Genomic DNA, 14,492 nt, shown 5'->3' with positions numbered 1-14,492 from the left:
AAACGATCCTAACCCAGTTTGATGCCAAGATCAAAGTTCTCAGATCTGATGACGCAAAGGAATACTTTGCTAAATCATTGACTTCTTATCTATCTTCTTCATCATGGGGTTATCCACCAGAGCTGCTCTTGGCCTCATACACCCCAGCAAAATGGAGTTGCCAAAAGGAAGAATAGGCACATTTTGGAGGTGGCTAGAAGCCTCATGTTTACTTCCAATGTTCCTATTCACTTCTGGGGTGATGCTATCCTCACGGCGGTATACCTTATTAATCGGGTTCCTTCCAGGGTCCTCGATATGTGATCTCCTTTTTCCCTTCTACACCCACGTGAGGACTTGTTTTCTATTCCCCTTAAGACATTCGGTTGTATTTGCTTTGTTTAGTTTCTCGGACCTCATCACTCCAAGTTCGAACCCAAAGCCTCCAAATGCATCTTCCTTGGTTATGCACAAACTCAAAAGGGTTATTGCTGCTATGATCCTGTCTCCGGGAGGAAGTTTGTCTCCATGGATGTCACTTTCTTTGAGGGGACACCCTATTATCCTCGGGTTTCCCCTCGGGGGGAGAGCAGTGAGAGTGGGGGTTTGAGTTCTTGTCTTTAGGGGGAGAGTAGTGAGAGTGGGGCAGTTCCTTTACCTATTCCAGTGGGTGATGAGAGCTACAATGGTGAGGTAGTCAAAGGGATCAGGAGGTGAGGGAGAGCTGCAATGGTGAGGGTGGTCAGAGGGATCAGGAGTTGAGGGTTTATCACAGGCGGTGCAGGCAGGTTGATCCTGATCATCAGCAGTCCAGGTCAGCTCCAATCTCATCTGCAGTTCCCGATCCAGATACTACAGTCGCAGAGCCCACAAAGACTTCCCCTATAGATGATCTTGACCTTTCGATTGCAGTCCGAAAAGGGAAACGATATTGTACCACATCCACAACCCACTGTATTTCCCATTTTTTATCCTATGATCGCCTATCTCCTACCTACAGGTCCTACCTTAGTTCCATTTCCAATGTTCCTATTCCAAGAACAATGCAAGAAGCCCTATCCATCCCTGAATGGAAAGATGCAATGCAAGTTGAGATGGATGCCCTATTGAAAAACAACACCTGGGAGGTAGTTAATTTGCCCAAAGGAAAGAAACCAGTTGGATGCAGATGGGTATTTACGGTGAAGTATAATGCAGATGGATCTATTGAGAGGTATAAAGCTCGGTTAGTTGCAAGAGGGTTTACACAGACTTATGGTATAGATTACTTGGAGACCTTTGCATCGGTAGCCAAGATGACTACTATTCGAGTCCTATTGTCCCTTGCAGCAAGTCACACTTGGCCTTTATACCAAATGGACGTGAAAAATGCCTTTCTGAATGGAGATCTGTAGGAAGAAGTTTACATGCGTTTGCCTCCTGGATTCTATGATGTAGAAATAGGTAAGAAGGTCTGCCGGCTCAACAAGGCTTTGTATGGTTTGAAATAGTCACCTAGGGCTTGGTTCGATAGATTCAGACTAGCTCTTCTGAAGTTTGGTTATGTACAGGCCCAGTCAGATCATCAAGAGGGTGGAGTCCTCTTTGACACTACTGGCAGTATATGTTGATGATATTGTGGTCATAGGGAATGATAGCCATGGGATTGAGTCTCTTAAACAGCTTCTTCATCAAGAATTTGAGGCGAAGGACCTTGGTGTACTCCGGTATTTTTTGGGTATTGAGGTTGCTAGATCCAAACAGGGGATCTTCATTTTTCAAAGGAAATATGTCCTAGACCTGTTGGCAGAGACTGGAAAGTTAGGTGTCAAGCCAACAGATACACCAATTGAACAGAACCACAGGATTAATGCCAAGAGTGGGGAGCTTCTTGAAGACAAAGTTATGTTCCAGCAATTGGTAAGAAAGCTCCTATATCTCTGCCTCACTCGGCCATATATTACTTATGTTGTTAGTGTTGTCAGCCCGTACATGCATTCTCCTAGAACCACACATCTTCTTGCGGCAGAAAGAATCTTAGCCTACTTGAAGAGATGCTCAGGTAGGGGTATACTATTCAAGAACAACAATCACATGAAGGTGGAGGTCTATACGGATGCTGATTAGGCTGGGAGTGTTGATAATAGAAGGTCTACGTCAGGATATTGTGCCCTTGTGGGAGGAAACCTCTCCTGGAGAAGTAAGAAACAAAGTGTTGTCTCCCGGTCAAGTGCTGAAGCAGAATACAGGTCCATGGCCAACGGAGTGGCTGAAATCCTATGGCTAAGATTTCTACTTGAGGAGTTGGGGATTGAGTATGAGAAGCCCCTGATGCTGTACTGTGATAATCAAGCCGCCATTAATATAGCACATAATCCAGTACAACATGACAGAACTAAACACATTGAAGTTGACCGCTACTTTGTACGAGAGAGGGTCTCATCTCAAGAAGTATGCCTCCCTTACATCACATCCAGTATGCAACTAGCAGACATCCTCACTAAAGCCGTATCAAGAAAGAAGCTAGAAGCGGATCTATCCAAGTTGGGAATGATGAACATATATACTCTCAACTTGAGGGGGAGTGTAGAGAACATTGATGTGGGCCCCACAGCTGTGGTCCCACCCTGTTCGTAGGGTAGAATGTATCTAGTCACAGCTGTGGTCAATTTGTTATTCTGTTATTCCTAGTTTCAGTTTTATATTGTTTGTTATGTGTTAGCAGTTATGATGTAAACATCAAGGGCAAATATGTCATTTCATGTAACTAGCATAACATATATATATTAAATTAAACTGGTGGCGGCAGAATATTGACATTTTGTTCTTCTCCTCAAATCTGTGTTCTACTGCTCTTTCACCACTCTTTCTTCTACTTCTTCTTCACTTTCTCTTCTCATCGAACCTGAAATTTCTTAGTGGTCAAGACTGATAGCAGTCTTGAACACCTACACATGTGACCACTTAAATAATCACATGCCTCATGGTTAAAAGATTCTGGTTGTATGGTAGCTTTTAAACCATTCATCCTGGTCTGAACCTCTGAAGTTGAGGAACTTAAAACCCACCTGAACTCTCTAGGCTTAAACCCCCTAACTCTGTCCACTTGATCCTCCTCCAATCCTTTGACCACAATACCAAAACTTCCTGGTTGGCCTGTTTCATCCTTATTTAAAGCTGTTTCTTTTGTTTAATGACAAAGAGCTCACCCCTGTTTCATCCTTATTTAAAACAGTTTCTTGTCACCTGATCATGTAATTCATTTTGTTTCTTAAATATTTTTTTTCCTTTACTATCCCCCCCCCCCCACCTCCACACACACACACATTCCAGGGAATGGACCATTGCCTTCTAAATAGTTATATGAAGTAAACACGCATTTTTTTGAGAAATCACAATGGGTCGGGTGAATTACAATTTTTATCTAGGTGAGATCTATTTCTCTATCTGTCATTTTGGGAAAACCATATAGCCTATCCAAACTGTTATCCATAAAAAAAAATCCAAGCTGTTAACTGGATAGGGATTGGAGTGTGCTTACTTTTCTTGACCATGTCTGACCTATATCCGTTCTTGTGTCGGAGTTTTCCATGAATTAAGTTAGCTGTCCAAAGTCTCCATTTATTCCTATTTTCTTGTGTGTTTTTGGCCTTCTGATCATTGGTGAATGTGTATTTATTGAATCCCAAAAAGTTGGAATCTCCCTTATCCATGTAGGTTTATTTATAGATAGCCATATTGATACATGTCTGTTTGACTAGTGGTTATGGAGAGCTAATTCTTTAATTCAGAACTTATCAGGTAACGTCCATTTTGCATCTTGGATATGATATCTCTAACCTTGTTTTCCTTTTATGCAGAACTTTATAAAATGGTTTGTTCCGATAATGATACTTCTCTGAATATAACCATTCCTGTTGTGATGATTCCAAAGTCAGGAGGAGATGCTATAAATAAATCAATGGCAGATGGTGGGAAAGGTATTGCCACTATCCATATATGGTGTCTTTAAATCTTCACTTGTTTTCATTGATCACATTTATCAGTTGTTAGTTTGCCATGAGTGAAAATCTTAATCTATTATTTGATATTCCCTAATTCTAGCTAAACTTCATCCTAGACCTTGTTTCTTTAAAAAAAAAAGTTCGCTTCTGTATCCTTTTGTGATCCAATTATTGCTTAATAAGTAATATGGCTGACCATATTTTCTCCAATGTAGTGGAACTTCTACTGTATTCTCCAAATCGTCCAGTTGTGGACTTCTCTGTGATCTTCTTATGGCTGATGGCTGTTGGGACTATTCTCTGTGCATCTCTCTGGTCAGAATTTGTTGTGTGTGAGCAAAATGATGAACGCTATAATCAATTGACGCCCAAGGTTTAACCTTTACATCCCTTATTGACCTTTATCTGGACTTGCATAGTGTACATACGTATGTATTTATGTATGCATGCATATATGTATCTATGCGTGTTTGTGTATAATGAGAAAGTGTTTGTCTACTTCAATGTAATTTGCTTGATCTGTTAAATAGGTTTATTTTCAATGTTAATTGCTGTCTTGTTATTGCAGTAAAGAGACAGAACTTGATATTAGGAAACCCAACTCCAACAAGTTCTTTTTATGTAGCACTTCAGCCACTCTATGCACCATACCATTGTCCCACAGGTATAAGGTTGGTAGTTAACTGAGCAATAAAGAAGGTTTTTGGGAGATGGAAGGAAGATGACTAAGAAGTAGAAAGAAATAAATCATCACAACCGTCAATTTTTAGTGACTCACCACTGGTTGTGACAATCTGGTTATTAGAAGAGTAGGGTTTGGGAGTCTCACCAAAGGAGGCCTCAGTCATATGATTTGAGGCACTTAAATCTATAATCCATATATGGCTAGGAGAGAAGCAAGTGGTAGAAGACTTACCAGACAGGTCGATAGTACAAAAGGCAGATGAAATAGATGAAGACATAAGCTGTTGTATGGAGGCCTCAGTCATATGATTTGAGGCACTTAAATCTATAATCCATATATGGCTAGGAGAGAAGCAAGTGGTAGAAGACTTACCAGACAGGTCGATAGTACAAAAGGCAGATGAAATAGATGAAGACATAGGCTGTTGTATCTTTTCCTGAGTCAAAGTCAGAAGATTCCCACTTTTGAGCTGAATTGGAGGAGATAGTACTATCAGATGAAGACTCTACAACTGGTAGAAGATTCCCCCTTTTGAGTTGAAGGGCATTTAGTAATAATGTGACCCTATTGTTTGTAGTAGGTACAAAAATTCTTTTTCTTACAGTGAGAGGCCACTCGTCCAAACTCCTTGCACTCCCTTTTCCCTTTTAATTTGGTGGCTAGGAATACTGTGTCAAGGCCATGCTCTTTCTTACTGTGAAGAGAGGATTTTCTGTACAATCTAGTTTCTTCCCTTAGAAGTTCACCTAATATGATGTCTAGATCAGGCACATTTTCCCTATTGAGAATGCTGGATTTTATCATCTCATGATTGGGTCTAAGATGCATAAGAAAATGCATAATCTTCCTTTGATCAAAACTCTTTTGGTTGTAGCAGCCCCAAGATGAACAAGCTCATATTTTGTCCACAGATTAACAAATCCAACATAATGTTCCTGTATTTTTCTCTCCCTTAGGTGTATAAGAATATGTCCATTTCAATCTGATATAGTTTGGTCATATTTGACTGCTGATATACCTTTTCTAGGTAGTTTTTAGGCCCCTCATAGGACTAGCTACATCAACAACAACCAAACTCAATATCTAGGAGACTATTTGGGCATTATTGATTTTCCACTGTTTCATCCCTTTAGTATCCGTAACATCAGGGATGGTTGTGGTACCATCCAGATAACCACACATACCCTTTCCTTCAACAAAAAATTGGAAATGGAATTTCCAAAGAGCATAGTTTGTTCCATCAAACTTTACAGAGATGAAGTCACTCCTTTTGGATCCCATATTCAACCAAGAAATAAAGAAGGCAGCAGAATAATGATAGAAGTTAAAAGTCACTAAAAGCCAAGAAGAATACCTTAAGGAGGAGTCAGATAATCATCAAAAATCACTGAAGACCTTAGAAGCTAACTTCTAAACTTGAATCCAGAAGAATGACAGTCCATGAGTCCAAAAAGGGAACTGCAAGTAGAAGCTGCCCAAGGAAGAAGATCGAAACTCCTTCAAATCTTCACCAAAGCAACACAAAATTATAGGGAAGAGAGATCAGGTCTAAGCGACAGCAGATTTGAAGTTGGCATTGATCTGAAGTCTCCCAAGAGAGATCTAATTAAATCTCTCATTCTGGTTGCACAACTCTGTCTGAAGTCTGAACAGCAGGTAGGGTTGATCAAAACAGCCCTACACGCTTCCATCGATTGAAGGATGCAGTAAATCTCAGTAGCAGGATAAGATTACTTTATACATAGAGTAACAAACAAGCAAGAAGATGATAAAAGAGCAACCTGCTCTGATACCACATCAGTTCCAGTCGAATAGAAGAAGAAACAAGAGAGTAACACGAATTTGGGGGAGTGTGCTCTGTGTCTCACATGCCCAGAAAGAAAGATATTTATATTAATATGTAGATGAACAGTTCTGTCCTTACAAGAACAGTAAAATACAGCGGTGTACAAAGTAGTGTACAAAAGAAATGAAGAAAGGTAAAAGTAAATTACAATATTATCCTCATCGTCTCTACAGGGGGAGCTTCTAAGGGGAGAGACTAGAATCTTGACTGTTGTTGGACTGGACAGGAAAGTAGTAGATTTCGCTGACACTACTTTCATTGCACATGGAAATAAGAAACAAGCTGAAAAGGACTTCTCCAAGAATCATTGCTATGAGTGTAAAGGATTTGGGCATATTGTGTCCGTGCAAGAAGAAAAATATTTGTACATATTGCAAGCAGCATAAGCTTTCTTCTAGAAGATGAGGCAGCCCCCCAATCTCTGAAGAAGTCATCAATCTTAAAGTCTGAGAACAGATTCAATGTCTTAACCCCGTGTGCCACTCTTAGGGTTATGACCTCAATCAATGCTTCCTTATTCATTTCCTTTTCCCTGAAAGTTCTAGAGTTTTTCCCCCCAAACTGTCCAAATTACTGCTGCCCTTATGCATTTCTACATCAGTCTGCCCCTTTTAGTAGAACAACTATATACAGAAGGGTTAAACAACCCTCCCAAGCTAACAGGAGAGAGCCACCTGCAACCAAAAAGTAAAGCAAACTATTCTCAAATAAAGCCAACAAAAGTGCAAAAGGTTAAGAGATGAATTGCAGTCTCATCATTAAGCTTGCACAAGTTGCACCAACTGGGGGACAAGCACCAATTTGACCTCTTCGTTTGAAGCTTATCATAAGTTTTAATGCAACCATGAAACACTTCCAACAAAAAGCACTAGATGGGAGAACACCAAATTTCCTTGACAGGAAAGGTAGGGGGGAGTTAAAGGAGGATTTATAAGTGAAAGTCCTGACTGAATTAGGGGTCCAGACCCTGTTGCCCACACCCTCATCCCCAAGAACCACTGGATTCAGCAAAGAAAGCAAAGCGGATACAAGGGGGATTTCTGACTCCCTGACATTCCTAATGAGGTCCAAGTTCCAGTTTAACTTAGGAGAGGAAGAGGAGCAAATGAACTCAAATACTGGTCTGTCTTTTCTGCTTTTCTGCTTTTTCTGCTATTTGCTTGTCTTGTGAGTTCTTTAGTTATTGTTCCTATCCTTCATGTGTTTGGATTATTGATTTTGGAGCCACTAACCATATGATAGGGGCCTATCCAAATCATATTCGTCATATTCGTATTTCTTGAAATGTTGTGTTTCTTTAGCGTAGTTCTTTCTTCGTTGGAGTTGCTAGATTGTTTGCACCTTATATCTGTTTTGCAAAATTTTAATTTTGAGGATGCTTCTCCATCTTCTGCTAGGAAGGATCTTCTCATTTTCTTTTATAAATGGTTATGTGCTCCGAACCCCTATGCCTTCAACCCTCCTTCCTCCTGGTCCAGAACTTCATCCTTCAATTCCTCCTATAAGTGATATTCCTTCTGACACTTCTATCTCAAATGCTAGTTCATCTATTCCTCTTTGTTGTTCCACCCATATTTTTTGCCCACCTAACTGCTATGGTTTTCCTTCAAATCATAGCTCTTTCTCTATTTTTTTATCTTCTACAGATATCCCCATTCATACCAACAAGCTATTAGTAGTCCACACTGGAAAGAGGCCATGGATGTAGAGATTCATGCTTTACATGAGAATGACACTTGAGATCTTGTGCTTTCTCTTCCAAATGCTTCCATTGTTGGGATTCATTGGGTTTATACAATCAAATTGAAGTCAGATGGATTTCTTGATTGATACAAGGTTCAGTTGGTTGCTTAGGTATATAATCGAGAGTATGGTGTTGATTATAAAGAAACATTTGCTCCAATTGCTAGGATTACCACTGTCCATGTCCTCTTAGCCCTGTCTGCGATCTAGTCATGGTCCATTTACCAATTGGATGTGAAGAATGCCTTCATGGTGAACTGAAGGAGATTTTGTATATGAAGCCTCTTTCCAAATATTGCAGTGATCCTTCTCTAGTTTGCCAGCTAAAGAAGTCATTATATGGGTTGTAGGCTCCTCGAGCATGGTTTGAAAGGTTCCGTGATGTTTATGTTGTAAGTTAGTTTGTTTCTGCTATCCTCACTTTTGTAGTTCATCTCGTCATCTGTTATGTTTGTGACACAATTACTCAAGCTCTCTTCTCCTCTTCACCAGATGAAAAACAGTCCTTGAGACTGTGGGACTGTTTAGGATAGATGTAGAAATCAAAAGGGATAAAAAACTGTAGAGAAGATTGCTTCTATTGAGTAGAAGATGAAGAGGGAGATGGCAGCAAAGAGGGTTAGAGTATGAGAGGTTCGAACTCCTCTCTCCCACTAACACCCTACTCTATTTCATTAAGTTAGTTTTGAATAATTACAAGGGGGGGCCCTTGGTTGGGCAAGAAATTACAAGAACATAACATAGAAGAGGATGGCCCAGAATAAGGCCCATTACAAAAAGGAACATAAACAGTAAGAAAGAATAATAGCCTATGGGCCATTGGTCCCATCTTCTCTACACTGCCCCTCAAGCTGAGCATAGATGTCAATCATGCCAAGCTTGCCAGTGTCATGCTGAAGCTTTGCCTTGGGAATGCCCTTGGTGAGAAAATCTGCTAACTGTCCTTCAGATGTTATGAAAGGAAGACACACTTCACTCGAAGAGAATCTTTCTCGAATAAAGTGTCTATCAACTTCAATATGCTTAGCTCTATCATGTTGCACTGGGTTGTGGGTAATGTTGATGGCAGCCTGATTATCACAGTACAACATCATTGGCTTGTCATGCTCAACCCCAAGTTCTTCCATCAATGACTTTAGCCACAATAGTTCAGAAACTCCATGTGCCATGGCCCTGTATTCAGCTTCTGTTGAAGATCGAGCAACAACCGATTGTTTCTTGCTTCTCCAAGAAACATTACCAGCCACCAAGCTGCAATACCCAGAAGTAGATTTTCTATCATCAATGTTTCCAGCCCAGTCAACATCAGTATAAGCTTCAAGTTTCATATGACCATGCTTGACAAACATAATTCCCTTTCCTGGAGAGCCCTTCAAATAACACAGAAATCGCTCTGCTACTGCCATATGAGTGTCTCGGTGAGCATGCATGAATTGGCTAATACAACTGACAACATATGCAATATCTGGCCGAGTCATGCATAGATACAAGAGTTTCCCAAGAAGTCTCTGGAAGACCCCTTTGTCTTCTAACAATGTTCCATCTGAAGCAGAAAGTTTATGACTTATATCAATAGGAGTAGCAACTGGTCTAGCACCCATCTTCCTAGTTTCAGAGAGCAAGTCAAGAACATACTTCCTTTGGGAGATAAGAATCCCATCCTTGGATCTAGCAACTTCTATGCCAAGGAAGTATCTCAATTCCCCAGGTCTTTAATCTCAAACTCTGTGTGGAGGAAAGATTTGAGAGCATGAATTCCTGAAACATCATTACCAATCACAACAATATCATCTACACACACAATGAGGTATACTGCCAGAGGTTCACTCCTCTTTACAAAAAGAGTATGATCAGACTGTCTGAACATAGCCAAAGTTAACAAGTGCTGTTCTAAATCTCTTAAACCATGCTCTAGGGGACTGTTTGAGGCCATACATGGATTTCTTCAGTCTGCATACCTTTCCTTGCATCTCTTCCATACATCCCAAGAGAAAGAGACGTATAAACCTCCTCATGTAATTCACCTTTCAAAAATGCATTCTTTACATCCAATTGATAAAGGGGCCAGTCAAAGTGAGCGTCTAGAGATAGAAGAACTCTCACAGATGTCATCTTAGCAACAGGTGCAAAGGTCTCCAGATAATCAATCCCATATGTCTGTGTATAGCCTTTTGCAACTAGCCTGGCCTTGTACCTCTCAATGGCCCCATCAACCCGATATTTAATAGTAAAGACCCACTTGCAACAAACTGGATCCTTCCCTTCAGGCAAATCAACCACTTCCCAAGTGTCATTCTTGTGTAGGGCATCAATTTTAGATCTCATTGCATCCCTCCATTCTGGAATATTAAGAGCTTCTGACACAGATATTGGAATAGGGTTAGAGGCAACTGAAGAGAGGAAAAATATGAAGGGGAAAGCAGATTATAAGAATGGTGTTTGGAAATGCAGTGTGCAGTGCACTTCCGTTTTCCTTTCCTAACAGCAATGGGAATATCAAGGTCAGGGAAAGATGGCTCTAAAGGGGTTGAAACAGTACCTGTTGTCTCATCTGTGACTAGAAGTGCATGAGGCTCATGTGTTGTAAGGGAAACAACCTGCTCATTCTTGAATCTTTGCCTTTGATACACCTTGGGATTGAGGATAGGACGAGGAGGTAAAGAGGGAAGAACACTGAGACAGGGAGAATGGAATGACTTACCTTCCCTTGATTTATTTGAAGGAGACGCAGACTCATCAAAAGACTCAACTGGGACAGGGAGAGGAAGAGCAAAAGCAAACACTTGTGATAAACCCTCCCCTTGTGGACATTGTCCTTTCAGAGAGGAACCATAAAAGGGAGAAAATTCATCAAAGGTGACATCCATTGAGACATATCGAGTACCGGTCTTTGGATCAAAACAACGGTAACCATTCTGTGTGGGGGAATAACCAAGGAAGATACACTTGTGGGCTTTTGGTCCAAATTTATATCTTTGGACACTTGGAACATGTACATAACAGGTGCAGCCAAAGACATGAAGAGGAATAGGAAAAAGGTCCTTGTCCGGATGAAGAAGATTGAAGGGAGACTTAAACCTTAAAACCTTGGATGGCATACGGTTTATGAGGTAGGTAGCAGTGAGGACAACATCGTCCCAAAATCTTGTAGGAACATGTGAGGCAAACAAAATACTTCTTGCAACTTCAACAATATGCCTATTTTTTCTTTCAGCAACTCCATTATGTTCTGGGGTCCTAACACAGGAACTTTGATGAATAACCCCCATGTCAGAGAGATAGCAGGATAAGCTCTTCTCAAAATATTCTTTTGCATTGTTAGATCTGAAAATTTTAATCCTGGTATTAAACTGGGTTAGAACAAATTCATGGAATTGTCTTACAAGTCTTGGAACCTTATCACGAGATTTCATCAGGAATATCCAAGTGTACCGAGAAAAGTCATCAATAAACAAGATAAAATATTTGTAGCCCCCCTTATAGAGGGTAAGTGGCTCGGAGTGCACAATATTAAAAGGAAAAGAAGATATTTTATTGTTCAAAGGATAATTGTTTCTACAATGCTTTGATAACTCACAAGATTCACAATGAAGACTAGACACACTAATTCCCTTGAACAGTCAGGGAATAGATGACTTAAAGTAGAAAAAGACAGATGACCCAAACGACGATGACACAACATAATTCGACTATTAGACTCTGAAGAAACATACCCAAAAGAAACATTCCCAGGCTGATCAGGGCATTGTCCCGGAGTATCAAGCAAGTATATTCCGTTCGCCTCATGGCCACTCCCAATCACCTTCTGAGACTCTAGATCCTGAAAAACACAGTAGGAAGGAAAGAAGGTTACACAACAATTTAATGACTTGGTTAAACTACTTACAAATAAAAAATTTGTATTTAGTCTAGGTACATGAAGGGCAGAAGATAAGAGCAAGGAATATGTAGCCTTGACGGTTCCCTTGATAGAAATAGAGGCCAGCGAACCATCGACTAAGGTGATTTTATCACGTCTAGGAAGCAAATCATATGAAACGAACAAAGTAGAAAGGTTGGTCATATGATCAGAAGCACCTGAGTCGATAATCCAAGGGATCTTAAGATTACCTGAAGTGGTTGCATGATTAGCAGAAGCCCTTATACCTGAATGAGAAAATGCAGAAGGAGCTGAATTTCCTGAAGGGTTGGAAGAAGAAGTTACACCCTCGAGATGACTAATCATCTTCCCAAACTTTTCATACTCTGCTTTCATGGCTACCAACTGTGCACAAGCAGTTGGGATGTAATTTCCAGCACTTGTCTTTGGTGTGCTTTGGCTTCTTGCAGTATTCACATACAACCTCTTTTTTTCCAGAGCCACTAGGAGCCCCCACAACTCCTTTGGGTTTAACCCCCATATTCGCAAAGTGATCACTAATACCAACCCCTTGAACCTAGACCATCCTTCTGCTTTCTTCACTGCTCACCAAAGCATACGCTTGTGACAATGAGACACTTTCCTTGGATAAAATATTCTGTTTTGTGATGTCATATTCTGGGTTTAGTCCGGTTAAGAACTCAAACACCCTGTTTCTTTCAACTAGTTTCCTGTAGGTCTCTGCATCACCAGTGGTGTCCCAAGTTACAACTTCTATTAGATCAATTTAAAATTTTCACATCACTTCTCAATTTATAGGCTCTAGCCACATTTAGTTTCTGGGAATAGGTTTCTGCAACACTGTCCCAGATTTCCTTTGCTGAATTCATCCATAGATAGTGTTGGCTAATCTGTGGCTGCATTGAGTTCACAAGCCACCCAATAACAGTGTAATTCTCTTGCATCCACTTCTCATAGGATGGATCATCCTCTGGGGGAGCCTTCTTGCTCCCAGAGATAAACCCCCACTTTCCTCTACTGCATATATAAATCTTTACCGATTGTGACCATGCCAGATAGTTGCTTCCATCCAGCTTAACTGTGGTCACAGTCAATAAAGAATCAACTGGAGTTCCCTGAACTTGTCCAAATTCAGCAACATTCTTACTCTCAATCTCCGAGGAGTCCATCATGTAAACACTTCAAATAGGGTTGTAGTCAACTTCTACTAGTGTACTGAATGAGGATGAGCTAGGACTGTGTTAAATCAGCCTCAAACACAGCAATACACAAGACCAAACCACACCCGGAAGCTGTGAGAACCAAGCCTGGCAGCAGCACCTTGTTGTCTACACGAGACACTAAATGGCTTGGTTCAGCCTTCAAGAAGTAATCAACAGACCTCCAAGCACTGTGCACCCAATTGAAGTACCTTTTCTAATAAGGGATTCTAGGTACTCACCAACAAGTGCCTGAAAAGGAGCAAAAAACAGTCTGTAGTTATTAAGGGGTTTTTTTACGAACACTGTGTGGGCAGCAGAGAAGACCCCAAATCTTATCAATCTCTGATTTGAGCTCCAAATCAGGAACCGAACAGTCCTTTTCTTTGATTCTTCCTGGTCACCGAACCACTCTCCAAGAGATTAGAGTCTTGGGCACCCTCCAATGACCTCCAAGAATCAGGCGAACAAGCTGAAGCTTCCAGCCCTAGAACACCCTCATGCAGTCGGCTGGACTACAACACCAACAAGTGCCCTAAAAGGAGCAAAAAACAGTCTGTAGTTATTAAGGGGCTTTTTTACGAACACTGTGTGGGCAGCAGAGAAGACCCCAAATCTCATCAATCTCTGATTTGAGCTCCAAATCAGGAACCGAACAGTCCTTTTCTTTGATTCTTCCTGGTTACTGAACCACTCTCCAAGAGATTAGAGTCTTGGGCACCCTCCAATGACCTCCAAGAATCAGGCGAACAAGCTGAAGCTTCCAGCCCTAGAACACCCTCATGCAGTCGGCTGGACTACACCCACATGAGAGCCAAGCCAAGTTCAGGCCTGCTCTGATACCAAGATGAAAAGCAGTTCTTGAGAGTGTGGGACTGTTTAGGATAGATGTAGAAATTAAAAGGGATCAAAAACTGCAGAGAAGATTGCTTCTATTGAGTAGAAGATGAAGAGGGAGATGGCAGCAAAGTGGGTTAGAGTATGAGAGGTTCGAACTCCTCTCTCTCTCTAACACCCTACTCTATTTCATTAAGTTAGTTTTGAATAATTACAAGGGGGGGCCCTTGGTTGGGCAAGAAATTACAAGAACATAACATAGAAGAGGATGGGCTAGTCCTCTACAACCCGGAAAGAAGTCCCTAATCACACCATTTACCAAGGCTGAAAAATTACAAGA

At 40.9% G+C, this 14,492-nt stretch overlaps 1 protein-coding gene across 1 annotated transcript in view; it reads left to right on the top strand.

Annotated features, from left to right (window-relative positions):
• The window catches only part of LOC148874480 (signal peptide peptidase-like 2), a 115,074-nt gene that overhangs the window by 33,857 nt on the left and 66,725 nt on the right, over window positions 1–14,492 (top strand). Inside the window, exons 4-5 of the mRNA XM_088963533.1 lie at window positions 3,819–3,938; window positions 4,178–4,335. Of these exons, the coding sequence (XP_088819659.1) occupies window positions 3,819–3,938; window positions 4,178–4,335 (278 nt within the window). The remainder of the gene's footprint in view (window positions 1–3,818; window positions 3,939–4,177; window positions 4,336–14,492) is intronic.

The sequence above is a fragment of the Nelumbo lutea genome, chromosome 1, assembly GCF_056320005.1.
Source record: "Nelumbo lutea isolate HS-2025 chromosome 1, American lotus-T2T, whole genome shotgun sequence".
NCBI classification, from domain to species: Eukaryota; Viridiplantae; Streptophyta; class Magnoliopsida; order Proteales; family Nelumbonaceae; genus Nelumbo; species Nelumbo lutea.
This window is presented reverse-complemented; position numbering and strand designations above follow the sequence as displayed.